Source organism: Mastacembelus armatus, chromosome 21, assembly GCF_900324485.2.
Source record: "Mastacembelus armatus chromosome 21, fMasArm1.2, whole genome shotgun sequence".
In the NCBI taxonomy this organism is placed as follows: Eukaryota; Metazoa; Chordata; class Actinopteri; order Synbranchiformes; family Mastacembelidae; genus Mastacembelus; species Mastacembelus armatus.
The window spans coordinates 26,712,904-26,728,600 of NC_046653.1; the positions used below are offsets into that span (position 1 = coordinate 26,712,904).

General features: G+C 38.7%; 3 protein-coding genes across 3 annotated transcripts; all 3 read right to left on the reverse strand.

Annotated features, from left to right (window-relative positions):
* Positions 1-1,983: 1,983 nt before the first annotated feature.
* Positions 1,984-2,901, reverse strand: LOC113123189 (olfactory receptor 11A1-like). Its single transcript, XM_026295009.1, has one exon. The coding sequence runs from the start codon at positions 2,899-2,901 to the stop codon at positions 1,984-1,986; it is 918 nt and encodes a 305-aa protein (XP_026150794.1).
* Positions 2,902-8,898: 5,997 nt separating this feature from the next.
* LOC113123683 (olfactory receptor 11A1-like) lies at positions 8,899-9,825 on the reverse strand. Its single transcript, XM_026295915.1, has one exon. The coding sequence runs from the start codon at positions 9,823-9,825 to the stop codon at positions 8,899-8,901; it is 927 nt and encodes a 308-aa protein (XP_026151700.1).
* Positions 9,826-13,421: 3,596 nt separating this feature from the next.
* On the reverse strand, positions 13,422-14,348 carry LOC113123676 (olfactory receptor 6N2-like). The gene has a single exon (XM_026295901.1). The coding sequence runs from the start codon at positions 14,346-14,348 to the stop codon at positions 13,422-13,424; it is 927 nt and encodes a 308-aa protein (XP_026151686.1).
* Between the last annotated feature and the right edge of the window lie 1,349 nt (positions 14,349-15,697).

Consider the following 15,697-nt stretch of genomic DNA (forward strand, 5'->3'; position numbering starts at 1 on the left):
ATGATTGCACTGGATTTATGTTTTTTTATTAACAAAAAAACTCATTTTACACAGACACACACACATGCCCAGAGGTTAAATTGCCACCTATCGGGTTTGTATATAGTATTTTATATGACTTTTTATATTACGACTGGTGTTCACAGAGCAGAATTATGGATCACCAATGCTCACCTGACATAGAGACTCAATCAGTCAGACACAGGACCTCTTATCGGCAGAAGGAGCTAACAACAGTGGTTATTACATCTGATTTCTGTCTGTCTGATATTACAACAGCAATCAGACACCTATGCAACAATGTGAGCAAACATTAGAAGGTATATCTCGATGGAGAACACAATATTGCTGGGGACTTTAAGGAGGCATGCTTAGAGACTATAATTCCAAAATGTATCTAACATATCTAATATTCCACCTGAGGAACCATCACACCTGATTGCATGTATTCAGATATCAGCCATGCCTACAGGTTCACGTCCCTTCCACATCTGGGCCTGTCCGACCACATTTCAGTGCCTCTCTAGATCTAATACTTTTATCGGAGTCCCAAAAAAGCCTGTTGCAGAGAGTCTAAATGATTACAGACCCACCACTCTTACTCCCAATGTTAGGAAGAACTGAGAGAGTAAGAAACTAGTACTGACGCAAATTAAAACCAGCCTCCCACCCTGGACCCCCACCAATTCACACACAGGCCTTGGAGGATGCTACGACCATAGCTGTCTGTACCTTGTTGGATCACCTGGAGTATAAGTCATTGATTACACCTCAGCCTTCAGTACCAATTTACAGACATATTGATTAGGAAACTGCTCCACCTGGGCCTCTGCACTTTGATCATACAAATCCACTCCTAGTCTGTCAACACTACAGTTGCTGTTACTAAAGCAAAGCAGCGGCTGCAAGTCCTAAAGAAGAACAATCTATACAATAGGCTGCTGGTGGCCTTCTCCCATTTTACAATAGATAGAACTGTAACAAGCTGCTTCACACTGCCATTCTGGCTTCTTAGCAAATAAAAAAGCACTGCAGAGGAAAGTCATCAGCTGTCATCTTCATTCACTTCATGACACTGTGAACAGCTGTGACCTTTCTAGAGCTAAGACCATTGTCATAGATCCTGTTTGAACATTTGCCCTCAGGGGAGGAACTGATAAATTTGGATTGTTTCTGATTTACAAGTTTAATTACTCCCCTGCAACATTAGAAAAGTCTTTTATAAAGGCACAGTGTAACTTTAATAAATCACCACATTTTTATGTTACAAATTACATTTGTACCAGAAATTAAAACTTGTTAAAAGATCAAATGTTTACAGTCTCATTGCCATTTAATAATATTCTGTTCTCCTAATAAATGACTGAGTATCTGCTTGATCTAAAATAATCTACTCCATGTGACTTTCTAATGAAACTATATCTTTATTAGGGTTATCCATATATACATTTAAATCACAATGAAACATTTGGAATGAAAGCTATGATCTTGAAATGTCGTGTTTTGGAATAATTGCAGAAATTGATCAGTGGTCTTCTTGAAGCTAACAATGATCTTTACCGTGTGTCACGAATCAAAACAAACCCTGACAATATTTTACGGACTTTAAGTTGCACTGGAATATTAGTCACTTTGAGCAAAAATGGCCTTATTGAATGTAAGTCACTTTGTCGTATAAGTCGAACTTTAAAGTCTACAGTGTAGTGATTTCTTTTGGGCAGCATTTTCTATGTGTGACCATGAATGTTTTTACTTTTTCGGCAGTACAGTATTATATTGAGCTGAATCAAAAGTGTCATCTAACGCTAATGACTCTTGGACAGAATGACAGTAAATTAACAAGTTGATTTGCAGCATACGCCAGAGAACTATATTCTATATTACTATGTTCTGGGAAATACGGTAGTTTGGTAACGCTTAGTCAAGTCACATCTCTGCCTTGTTATTTCAGAATATGAACCAGCATTGATACAGTTACTGCATTTAATCTTGACAGAACAACTTCTTGAGGTGTTTATAAATTTCTTTCATTTTTAGTCCATATATAATTGGATTAAATAGAGGATTATACACAACTAACTGTAAAGTCATTACTAAATGTGCAAGTTTTGGAAAATCAGTTTCCAGACGAGCTGTGATAACATCATATGATATCAAAAAGAAGTAGTTGAATAAAACCATCAGGTGAGGTAAACAGGTCTGTGCAGCTTTTCTCCTGACTTCTCCAGAGCTGTGATAACATATTATAAGTATCCTGGTGTATGTAAAAAGTATGAAGAGCACAGGGAGAACAACAACATTCAGCAACATTAAGACACCATATATAGATATGGCTTTTGAAGTCACACAGAAAAGTTTGTAAATTGAGTTATTGCAAAAAATGACTTTCAGAGTAAAACTACAGAGTTTTTGATTAGCGCTCAGTGTTGCTAATCCTGCCATCTCACATGCAGGCACAAGCCAAGATAAAGCCAGAAAGACACTGACTGTTCTTTTTGTCATGATAGTTGGATACTGCAGAGGTTTACATATAGACACATACCTGTCATAGGCCATGGCTGCCAACAGTAAAAACTCTGAACCAGCTAAAGTATAAAACATAAAATACTGAACCAGACAGGCCTGATAAGTTGTGATCTGTTGTTCAGATAAAAAGTCAATCAGTAGCTTTGGGTAGGTATTAGTGCTGAGAAGGACAGAGTTCAGTAACAAAGCTGCAATGAAAATGTACATAGGCTCATGGAGGTCTCTGTGTTTCCAGATCAGGTACACAATAGTAGAATTACTGCAGATTATAAGAATATAAACTATTAAAACAACCATAAAATAAAGGTATCTGTATTTGTGAACCTCCACATGCCCACCAAATGTTATATATGTTACATTTATATCTTCCTCCATTAAGAAAGTCAAACAAGAATACTTTTTAAATAGACAACATGACAGGAATATGTGAATTAAAACTAGGAGGTTTCACCTTGAAGTTTGTAATAGACTCTTCTATCCTGTATTAGACTCTCTTACTCATTCACAGTTAACTGATCTTCAAACTCACTGAGTGCTCATGTCCAAACCTCAGAGAGAGAACTGTTGGCCCCTGTGAAATATTTTATCAGACTGATTCATCCTCCATGGATCTCATTAAACATTCCACCCAGACTGACTAACATGTAAACAACTTCATCAAACTCTGGAGGTCTGACTGTTGTTAGACCTGGTTTACTGGGGCTTCTGTATTTTCCACTGCTTATTACAAGTCATAATATTTTTCATCAATAAAACACTGTATACATCCATTACTGTTCTCATTTAATTAATTTCAACTAATCTGCCTTGACCGGTTGGGGTGAGTGGATAGAGGAGAGAGAAATAACAGCAACAATAAAGAACAAATAGACACTGCAGGTTGGTGGGGCCAGTAACTGCACATCAGCAATATACAGCTCCAGGACCAGGGACACCTGCAGAAGGTACAGACAGAAAGAAAGGACAAAGTTACAGAAATTCAGTGGTGGAATATACATGCGGGGAGTGAGTGGGGGAAGGGAGCTCAGTTCGCTGATGGAGAGTCCTCGGGCAGTCTAGGCCTATAGCAGGAAAACAAAGGGATGGTTCATGGTCACCAGAAGCCATCCCTAACTATACGCTTTGTCAAAAGGAAGGTTTTAAGGCTAGGCTTAAAGGTCCAGAGAGTGTCTGCCTCCTGAATCCAGACTAAGAGCTGGTTCTACAGGACAGGAGCTTAATAGCTAAAGGCTCTGCCTCCCTTTCTGCTATTGGAAAATCTGGGAACCACAAGTAGACCTGCACTCTGAGAGCGAAGTGGTCTATTGGGATAATATGGTACTATGAGATCTTTAAAGTATGAAGGAGCTTGATCATGAAGGGATTTGTATGTGAGTAGAAGGATTTTAAATTCTATTCTGTATTTTACAGGGAGCCAATGAAGAGAAGCTAATATAGGAGAAATATGATCTTTCTTGCTAGTTCCTGTCAGGACTCTGTCTGCAGCATTCTGGATTAACTGGAGGCTTTTTATGGAGATATTGGAACATCCAAATAGTAATGAGTTACAGTAATCTAGCCTTGATGTGTCAAATACATGGACTAGTTTTTCTGCATCATTTTGAGACAGAATGTTTCTAATTTTGGCAATGTTGCGCAGGTGAAAGAAGGCAGTTCTAGAGATTTGTTTTTTATATGAGTTAAAGGACATGTCCTGGTCAAAAATAACTCCAAGGTTTTTCACAGTAGTGCTGGAGGCCAGGGCTATGCCATCTTAGACACGCTTGAAGACTAGTTAACTGGTTTGTGTTATCAGGTTTCATAGATAGATACAGCTGAGTGTCATCTGCATAGCAGTTGTAATTAATAGAGTGCTTCCTAATGACATAGCCTGAAGGGGCATGTACAGGGTGAACAGAATCGGTCCTAGCACAGTGTCTTGTGGAACTCCATAACTAACTTTTGTGCGTGTGGAAGGTTCATCATGGACATGAACAAACTGGAATCTGTCCGATAAAAAGAATTGGAACCATTTTAATGCTGTTAATGCTCTGATACCAGTTACATGCTCCACTCTGTAATAAGATGTTGTGGTCAATAGTGTCAAATGCAGCGCTAAGGTCTAGGAGGACAAGTATAGAGACAAGTTTATTATCTGAGGCTAAGAGAAGATCGTTGGTAACTTTCAACAGTGCTGTTTCTGTACTATGATGTGCTCTAGGATTTTAGAAATAAATGGCAGGTTGGATATTGGTCTATAAATAGCCAAGACTCCTGGATCAAGACTAGGCTTTTTGAGTAAGGGTTTGATTACTTCAGTCTTAAAGGCCTGTGGTACGTAGCCTGATACCAGAGATACATTTACCAAGTCTAATAAAGATGAGTTAACTAATGGCAGGATGTCTTTAAGCACTCTAGTCGGGATGGGGTCTAAGAGACACGTTGATGATTTCGATGAAGCAACTACTGATGTAAATTCAGAGAGATCTATGGGAGAGAAGCAGTCTAAACATAACTGAGGTCTTACAGATGATTCAAGAGCTACTGTAGTAGAAGATTCATTTATTGCAGGTATAGGAAGCATCTGATGAATTTTATCTCTAATAGTTGTGATTTGTAAAGAAACTCATAAATTCATCACTGCTGAGAGCTAAGGGAACACTGGGCTCAACAGAGCTGTGACTTTTTGTCAGCCTGGCTACAGTGCTGAAAAGAAACCTGGGATTGTTCTTATTTCCCTCTATTAGTGATGAATAGTATGCAGTTCTGGCTTTACGGAGAGCTTTTTTATATGTTAGTAGACTGTTTTTCCATGCTAGATAAAATTCCTCTAAATATGTGGAACGCCACTTCCTTTCCAGCCTTCGTGATGCTGCTTTAAGGTACGAATATGTAAATTATACCATGGGGCTAATCTCCTCTGATTCACTAACTTCTTTTTCAGAGGGGCCACAGTATCAAGCGTTTCACGCAGTGAGGCTACAGCACTGTCAACAATATGATCAATTTGGTAGGGAGTGGGATTGAAGCAGCTGCCCTCCACTATGTTGGCACATGGCATAGATGTAAATAAAGATGGAATCATTTTCTTAAATTTATTAACAGCATAGCCAGATAAACATTTACTGTAGTGGAATTTTCTTCCAAACGCTGCATGATCCTTCATTTTAAATTCAAAAGTTATTAAAGAATGATCTGACAAAATAGGATTTTGGGGAAAAACTATTAAATGTTCAATTTCGATGCCATAGGTCAGAACAAGATCAAGGGTGTGATTGAGACAGTGGGTGGGTTTATTAACATTTTGAATGAAACCAATTGAATCTAATATAGAATTAAATGCAATGCTGAGGCTGTTATTTTCAACAGCTACATGAATGTTAAGATCTCCCACTATAATGACTTTATCTGAACTGAGCACTAAATCTGACAGGAAGTCTAGAAATTCAGTTAAAAACTCTGAGTAAGGGACAGGTGGACGGTACACAATGACAAGTAGAACTGGTTTTTGTTTTTTCCAGTTTGGATGTGAGAGACTAAGAGTGAGGCTCTCAAATGAGTCATAACTGTTCTGAGGATGAAAGTTTAATAAGTTTGAGTGGAAGATTGTAGCTACTCCTCCACCTCGACCTGTGCTTCGAGGAACATGACAATTTTTATGACTGAGGGGGGTTGATTCATTCAGACTGACATATTCATCCTGCTGTAACCAGGTTTCAGTAAGTCAGAGTAAGTCAATTTGGTGATCAGTTATCAAGTCATTTACTAACAGAGATTTAGACCAAAGAGACCTAATATTTAATAATCTATATCTGACTGTTCTGTTTTTCTGTTCAATAAGAGGAGTTGTGTTAGATTTTCAGTTCCGGTTTATGGACTTTTATTTTGTCTGTTTCCGTTTTTCACCTATGTTGATCATAGGTAGTTTTGTGTCTCGTTTGTTCATCAGTTAAGATTAGCTTCACCTGTGTTAATTAGTTCTGTCCTGAGTCTATTTGTATCCCGTCTTCCTTTATTGAGTGTTGGACTATTAACATTTGTGTCTCTTATGTTCAAGGAGTGTTTCAGTTTGTTACCTGCCTGCCCACCAAGTGGCAGAGATACATGTGTTCTGCCCAGCCTGGTCAGTCCGGGTCTATTAAAGAACTTGTCCAGCACTTGGGGTCCTCTCCTCTCCTCTCCTCCTTCACCACCACCAAAACACGGTGTAACAGAATGCTCCAACCAGCCAAGGACCCAACGGACAATGACAGAAGAGAGCGAGAGGAGGAGTGTGTTCTGGGGTCCCTCCGCGCCTTTCGGCTCGTCCTCCGGATCTCCGAGGATTACCTGGTGGTTCTAGCTTCGTGCGCTCAGCAGGCACAGGTGCTTCAGCACTCCATCCGCAATGCACCGATGGAAGACGTGAAGGGACTGTTGGGCCTTTTTCCTTCCCTGTACGCCATGCTGAAGGTGTGTAGAGACCTGCTGGTCCCCTTCTCCAAGGCAAGACGCCTGTGTCTTGCCCAGCTCCAGTTGCCCGTTGTGGCATTCTCGAACCCAAACCCACAACGAAACTGCCAGAACCCGAACCCACGGCAAGACTGCCAGTACCCGAACCCACAGTGAGACTGCCAGAACCCAAACCCACGGCAAAAAGCCAGAACCCAAACCCACAGTGAGAAAACCCGAGCCCAAACCCACGGCAAGAATGCCAGAACCTGAACCCCCGGCCAGAGTGTCCGGATCCCTCATCGCTGCCCAACGTTCAGAACCCCAGTGTGCTGACGAGACTGTCAGTTGTTCGACAACTGAGGGGGTTCCTGCCTCAACAAAAGTCAGGCATTTGAGTCAACCCATTATTGGCTCTTACCGTGAAGTCTCTGCGTCAAGGTTTATTTATCTACACACATTGATTTCCTTTCATGAAATTAATTTATCTTCATGGTCTGTTTGTCCATTTATAATATATCTTGTATATAGTAAAGTGTATCAAGGATTCATTGCAACATCAGACCAATTGTTGTTACCACAAAGTGACCTGGGCGCTTGGACTGTAAATCCCCCAATTTTGAACGTTCCTAGAGCACCCATGAATTGTGAAAAACCGCAAATTTTGGATGTGGTCAATAAAATGCCTACAAATTCCTATTTTTATTGATTAAACTCTAAATAAGTTCCCAAAACATTTTAATTTCATTTCATATTGAGCTTTGATTATTAGTAAACAAATTAAATTATAAATTAAATTGTTCTTAGTAATTTAGCATAAAAATGCATGAAAAATTATATATTGCCCAGAAAAATTCCATAAAAAATTGTGGATGATATTTGCGGTTTCCGTGAAATTGCAGGGGTTTCCACAAACAATTATTAGTTAAGTTCTAAGGAAAAATCCACGAATGACTTAGGTCGCAAACCCTGAACTGCGGCTTCACAGGGTACACTCTACCTGCTCAGAATTTGACCTGACAAAGGTGGTGTACATTACCTGATCTATCATTCACCCTCAAGGGTCTTTGTTTACATATGTTAGAACACCTTCTGAATAGTCTTTTAACTGTACTTCAGCTGGTGGAGGAAGAACTGTAGTCAGAACACACTGTGTTGGAATAGATAGTGAACAGACCCTGGAGGCTGACTGTGTATCTGAAGGGCCTAGTTGCATTTACTACTTTTAATACTTATGTCTTTCCCTTGACTCATCCTATATTTGTTGGTGCATGACATGACAACATTGCCTGCATTTTTTATGGAACTGAATGCAAATGTTTTATTCATTTCGTTATTTATTTCACCATTTTGTTGTTTTGTATCACTGTGTAAATACAATTACAGTAAAGATTTATTCATTCCATTTTGTCCATTATAAAATTATCATTACCTACTGATTCATTAATAATTCTAAATTATATACCAGTGTGTCCTGCTGCAGAGGGTGTGGCCCCCACACAACCCTGATCTCAACATCAGCCTGGGATCACATGAAGACAGAAGACATTAAGTCAACCTGAACCCACAGAAGAACTGTGGCAGCTTCTCCAAGATCCATAGAACCATCAACCTTATAATATTTTCTCTCCTCACTCTGCTGAGTGAAGCTCAGTGTTTCCTTGTGGGCAGTAACAGCATCAGAGTCTAGAAGCCAAACCTTAACACTGAACATATTCCACTTTAATGTGAAGGTCATGATAATGGGTTGCTGATTGACAGGTGAAAAAAGAAATATGGGACTCAGAACAGGAAAGATGGAATTTGGCAGAAACCGAGCAGTCATCACATTATTGAAGCTGACAATGCTCTTTACTGTGTATAAGGAAACTAAACACATCCTGACATTAAATTATTTCCAGTGATCAGACAAATCACATCTCTGCAATATTCTTTCACAATAAGGTATTAGTGTTGATGAAATTAGTTTGTTTTACCCTGACAGAACAACTTCTTGAGGTATTTATAAATTTCTTTCATTTTTAGTCCATATATAATTGGATTAAATAGAGGATTATACAAAACTAACTGTAAAGTCATTACTAAACGTGCAGTTTTAGGGAAATCAGTTTCAAGTCGAACAGTAATAACATCATATGTTATCAAAAAGAAATAGTTGAATAAAACCATCAGGTGAGGTAAACAGGTCTGTGCAGCTTTTCTCCTGACTTCTCCAGAGCTGTGATAACATATTATAAGTATCCTGGTGTATGTAAAAAGTATGAAGAGCACAGGAAGAACCACAACATTTACGAAAACAAAGACACCATATACAGTTACAGCTCTGGAACTCACACAAAAAAGTTTGTAAATTGAGTTATTGCAAAAAATGACTTTCAGAGTAAAACTACAGAGTTTTTGATTAGCAGTCAGTGTTACTAGACCCACAAACTCACATGCAGGCACAAGCCAAGATAAAGCCAGTAAGACACTGACTGTTCTTTTTGTCATGATAGTTGGATACTGCAGAGGTTTACATATAGACACATACCTGTCATAGGCCATGGCTGCCAACAGGACAAACTCTGAACCAGCTAAAGTATAAAACATATAAAACTGAACCAGACAGGCCTGATAAGATATGATCTGTTGTTCAGATAAAAAGTCGATCAGTAGCTTTGGGTAGATATTAGTGCTGAAAAGAACAGAGTTCAGTAACAAAGCTGCAATGAAAATGTACATAGGCTCATGGAGGTCTCTATGTTTCCAGATCAGGTACACAATAGTAGAATTACTGCAGATTATTAGAATATAAACTATTAAAACAACCATAAAATAAAGGTATCTGTATTTGTGAACCTCCACATGCCCACCAAATGTTATATATGTTACATTTAAATCTTCTTCCATTGGTAAAGTCAAACTCAAAATACTGATTTATGAGACAGTCAATATAACAAGAATATGTAATTAAAAAGTGAGGTGTTAAACTTCTTAAGATTGTACAAGTGTATCTCCTGTATTAGACTCTGACTCACTCACAGTTACCTGATCTTCAAACTCACTGACTGCTCATGTCCAAAGCTCAGAGAGAGAACTGTTGGACCCTGTGAAATATTTTTATCAGACTGATTCATCCTCCATGGATCTCATTAAACTTTCCACCCAGACTGACTAACATGTAAACAACTTCATCCATCTCTGGAGGCCTGAATCCAAGATTGTTGTTAGATCTGTTTTAGTGATGCTTGGGACCTTAAGCCAATTCACATGTGGTCACTGCGCCACAGTGCAGTGGTATTACTCGCGCACTGCCCATGCATGAGGTGCACAGCCTCGGTTGCCTGCTCTGCCAGTGCTGGGGTCAGGGTATTTGGCTGGTGGACGGGCTGCTCCCTGGAGCTTACTTCTCCTCTCAACCCACAGCTCGCTTTAGATGGTACTGGGCTCCACTGGACCTATCTGTGTCTTCTGTAAGACACAGTGCATCTCAGTGCATACTATCCTTCTCCAGTGGTGGGTGAAACTCAATAGAAATGGATTGATGTCGTTTGATTTTGTACAGACTGCGGGTATTTATTCTTTTATTTATTGGAAACATCGAACTGGGCCAGACACTCTTATGTCTCTCTGTACTTTTTTAGGTTTTTATAAGACTGTAGTGATAAAACTGGTGGTGATGTTGCTGTCTATGTTGATCGAAAATATATAATTAGTCATGAATTTCACACATCAGAATTCAATTATTATTATAACATATAAACCTTCCAAACAGTAATACAAAATCTCTGATCACTCTGTTATTTACACCATTAGAAAAAATATCAAATTCAAAGCTATTCCAGTTCAATGCTGAAATTAGTAACATTGACTGGAGTAATGAATTATCCTTAGTGAATCCTGAACAACTTTTAGTACATTTTCGTACAAAAGTAGGTACAGTCTGTAAAAAATTCAGTTCCGTCCAAAAAACAAGAGGACGGCACAGCAAACTACCTTGGATCAACTATGAAATATTAGAACTGCTTAAAGAGAATACTGCCTCCCTTACATTGTACAGAATCTCAAAGATCCAGGAGAGAATATCACAGTTTATGCGGATTAGAATGTTCCTGTCACAGGAGCTGTATTCACTGACTTTCAGAAAACATTTGATACAGTGAACCATCAGATCTTGTTAAAGAAACTTGTATCATTTCATTTTTCCTCATCTGTCATACAACTGCTCTTGTCATATCTGTCTAATAGGTCACAGGTTGTTAAAGTTGGTCACACTAAATCTCAGCCCTTAGACTGCAAAATGGGTGTGCCACAAGGCAGTATTCTAGGCCCGCTACTTTTTCTCCTCAGTATTAACGATCCTCCTCTGGTGTATAATTATTCTGTTTACCATATGCACATGACACTATAACATATTATTCTGATTCAAATCCCAATATTATAAACCCCAAACTGTCATCTACAGAACTGGTTGAGGGATAATTATTTTACAATCAATGTAAAGAAGACAGAATGTATGTATTTTCACTCACCCAGGAAACTTTTATCTATGTCTAGCTCAGTAGTTTTTGCCACTCTCAACTATAACTTATATATATCTTGGTGTGTTCCTGGACTCACATCTGTCCTACAGAGAGTACACTCAAAATTTAACTAAAAACTACAACAAAATTGTATGTCTATAACTAAATTAGACCTTATCTGTCTCTCTCTGCCTGAAACATATTTACATGCAGTAATTCTCTCGACCATGACTGACTGGTCCCTCACCACAAAATGACATCATAGAACCGGTGGCTAGACTCTGCAACAGAGCCCATAAGATCCATTGTAGACTCCCTGCATGGGTCCACCACTGTACAGCACTGTCTCAGGCAAATGCTCTAATTTTTCAGAATTATGTTAAAAGTCATGGCACTAATATTTATTTTCAGATAAAAAGCAAACTTCTGTTACCAGCTGTAACTGCTCTTATTCTGACAGTAAATACAGGGGTGTCCAAACTTTTTTCAAAGAGGGCCAGATTTGATAATGTGAAAATCTGGAAGGGCTGGCAGTCCCTTCTGGTATTTTCAGAACCATAAGTTACACATAAATGCACTGTTCTGTAAGAATCTTTTCGATGACAATGTAACTAAACGGAAACCACTCAGGTGTAAACATGACAATGAGACATGAGCATATGAACAGAGAATAGTAATGGACTGAGAATAGACCCTTGGGGTACACCCTACATTATATTAGAGAAGGAAAACAAAAAATCATTTAAGGAAACAAAATTTCTGTTTGATAGGTATGAAGAAAGTCATTTTAGAGCCACTCCTGATATGTCGGCCCAATGTGTCAGTCTATCTACAAGAATTCCAAAATCTATTGTGTCAAAGGCTGTACTCAAATCCAGCAGCATCAGAATTGAACAAAGGCCAGAGTCTGCTGTCAATAAGACGTCATTGCAGACACTCAGGAGGACTGTCTCTGTGCTGTGAGAAGGACAAAACCAAGATTGAAACTTTTCAAAGGCAGAGTTAAGCCTGATACATACTCCACAAGAAGCGAGAAATTTGTTCATTTTCTCGTGACATTTCATACTCCACGAGAAACTCAGCTGCCAAACTCCTGGGAGGTCCCTGCTACTGCAGCTTACATCATGCGTGCTAAGCATTGTGGGAATCTGACAGAAACTACAACACAACAGATATCGGATATCGCCATGTTTTATGACAGACACGCTCCGCTGTACACAACGTATCCTCTATCCACAAATTATTAGCCAATTGTGTCTTTATATGCCTTACAAGATGTGTTATAAAGACTTTCACACTTCTTCACCACCTCTGGCAGCTGTTCCTCAAAACTATCCATTGCTAGTTCTGCCCAGATTCTCTCAGCCCTAGGAGCGAGAACAGATTTCTTGCTTCTCACAGAGTATGTAGAGCCCTTTACGTTCCAGGGCAGCAAGCAATTGCTTTCAAATGGTCTTCTCCAAGACCTTGGAAATAAAAGGGAGCTTGGAGATTGGGCGATAGTTATTCAAGATAGAACCATCAGGCTCTGGTTTCTGAAGAATTGGTTGAACGCAGGCAGTTTTGAAATAGTCAGGTACACAACCATTTAACAATGAACTGTTAAAAACCTACAGTAGGAGGGGACCAACACAGTCCTATAACTCAATCAAAATCCTTGTGAGGATAAAATCAAGAGGACTGGATGCTACTGGCATGCGGAGTATAATGTTCTTCAGAACAATGTGCATAATCCACTTTAATGTGAAGGTCATGATAATGGGCTGCTGATTGACAGGTGAACATAAAAAAGAAATGTGGGACTCAGAACAGGAAAGATGGAATTTGCTAGAAACTGATCAGTCATCACATTATTGAAGCTGACAATGCTCTTTACTGTGTGTAAGGAAACTAAACACATCCTGACATTAAATTATTTCCAGTGATCAGACAAATCACATCTCTGCAATATTCTTTCACAATAAGGTATTAGTGTTGATGAAATTAGTTTGTTTTACCCTGACAGAACAACTTCTTGACGTGTTTATAAATTTCTTTCATTTTTAGTCCATATATAATTGGATTAAATAGAGGATGGTACAAAACTAACTGTAAAGTCATTACTAAACGTGCTGTTTTAGGGAAATCAGTTTCGAGACGAACAGTAATAACATCATATGTTATCAAAAAGAAATAGTTGAATAAAACCAGCAGGTGAGGAAAACAAGTCTGTGCAGCTTTTCTCCTGACTTCTCCAGAGCTGTGATAACATATTATAAGTATCCTGGTGTATGTGAAAAGTATGAAGAGCACAGGAAGAACAACAACATTTACGAAAACAAAGACACCATATACAGTTACAGCTCTGGAACTCACACAGAAAAGTTTGTAAATTGAGTTATTGCAAAAAATGACTTTCAGAGTAAAACTACAGAGTTTTTGATTAGCAGTCAGTGTTGTTAATCCCACAACCTCACATGCAGGCACAAGCCAAGATAAAGCCAGAAAGACACTGATTGTTGTTTTTGTCATGATAGTTGGATACTGCAGAGGTTTACATATAGACACATACCTGTCATAGGCCATGGCTGCCAACACAAAAAACTCTGAACCTGTTAAAGTATAAAACATATAAAACTGAACCAGACAGGCCTGATAAGATATGATCTGTTGTTCAGATAAAAAGTCAATCAGTAGCTTTGGGTAGATATTAGTGCTGTAAAGAACAGAGTTCAGTAGCAAAGCTGCAATGAAAATGTACATAGGCTCATGGAGGTCTCTGTGTTTCCAGATCAGGTACACAATAGTAGAATTACTGCAGATTATTAGAATATAAACTATTAAAACAACCATAAAATAAAGGTATCTGTATTTGTGAACCTCCACATGCCCACCAAATGTTATATATGTGACATTTAAATCTTCCTCCATCAAGAAAAATAAGAATGCAATTATTAACAGAAATATGTGAATTAAAACTAGGACGTTTCACCTTGAAGTCTGTGAAAGACTCTTCTATCCTGTATTAGACTCTCTTACTCATTCACAGTTACCTGATCTTCAAACTCACTGAGTGCTCATGTCCAAAGAGAGAACGGTTGGAACCTGCGACATGTTTTTATCAGCCTGATTCATCCTCCATGGATCTCATTAAACTTTCCACCCGGACTGACTAACATGTAAACAACTTCATCAAACTCTGGAGGCCTGATTGTTGTCAGACCCGATTTACTGGAGTTTATGAATTATCCACTGCTTATTCAGGGCTCGCAAAATTTCAAAATCCCTGGTAGCCCTTCGGGCAGACACTCTTCAGTTTTTGGTAGCCCAAAATAAATTTAAGTGGCCCGACTAAAAGAGAGATTATTTTTAATGTAATAATGTAATAATGTAAAGGAAACAAAACATCAATCAAAACTGTGTTAAAACACAAATTACAACAACTGTATAAATTAGTCAAATTACAATAATATACTTAAATATTTGTTTCTCAGTGAAAGTCCATGAAACCAAAAACCTGGCTTTCTTTTTGCCTCATAGTCTGATTTTTCAGAAGTTTTCCCACTTTGTGGTAGTCAGCTTTTCTTTGGCTGTCACTTCTTCACCCTGACCTGTCTTATTTGGCTCAGCAGAACTAAAATACTTGCGCAAATCCATGTGCAGCTTATTTTTACACAGGCACACACATAACGTTCATCGATTTTTGAAATTCTCTCCACTGCGCAATCAACCTCTATCACACGTTTAAGCTTGCGGCGGGAGTTTTCACTTGTCACTTGAGGATATTCTAATAACTGACAGGACGATGTCAGAGAAATTGGTGCGCAACTATTCCGTCACTGACCAATCAGTACTGCAGTTTGCGCGATCGCAAAGTGAAAGTAAAAGTTAAAAAAAACCAAAAAAAAACACAAGCGCGAATTCAAATGTAATTTCCATACTTCACATATTGACAGTGGCTCCCCGATACCCGAAAATTATATAATTACCCAACTATATTTAAGAAAGAATGCACAAGCATTGAAATATATTTTTCCTCCCCATGTGATAGCCCGACGGGCAGGGCTGAGAAAGATTTTGGTAGCCCGACTGGAAGACACAATAGCCTTGGGACGTCGGGCTAGCGATTTTGCGAGCCCTGTTATTACAAGTGTCATTGTTTTTCATAGAAAATCGACTATATGTTTTAATAAAATAGTCTCTTGCAACAAACCACAAAGTATTGCTATGTAAAATGACAATAAGTATTCTATAGTCTGGCCACACATGAAAGACTTTAT

Excerpts from the sequence above, each read along its gene's own strand:
- LOC113123189 (XM_026295009.1), bottom strand. The coding sequence starts at position 2,901 with ATGGAGGAAGATATAAATGTAACATATATAACATTTGGTGGGCATGTG.
- LOC113123683 (XM_026295915.1), bottom strand. The coding sequence starts at position 9,825 with ATGGAAGAAGATTTAAATGTAACATATATAACATTTGGTGGGCATGTG.
- LOC113123676 (XM_026295901.1), bottom strand. The coding sequence starts at position 14,348 with ATGGAGGAAGATTTAAATGTCACATATATAACATTTGGTGGGCATGTG.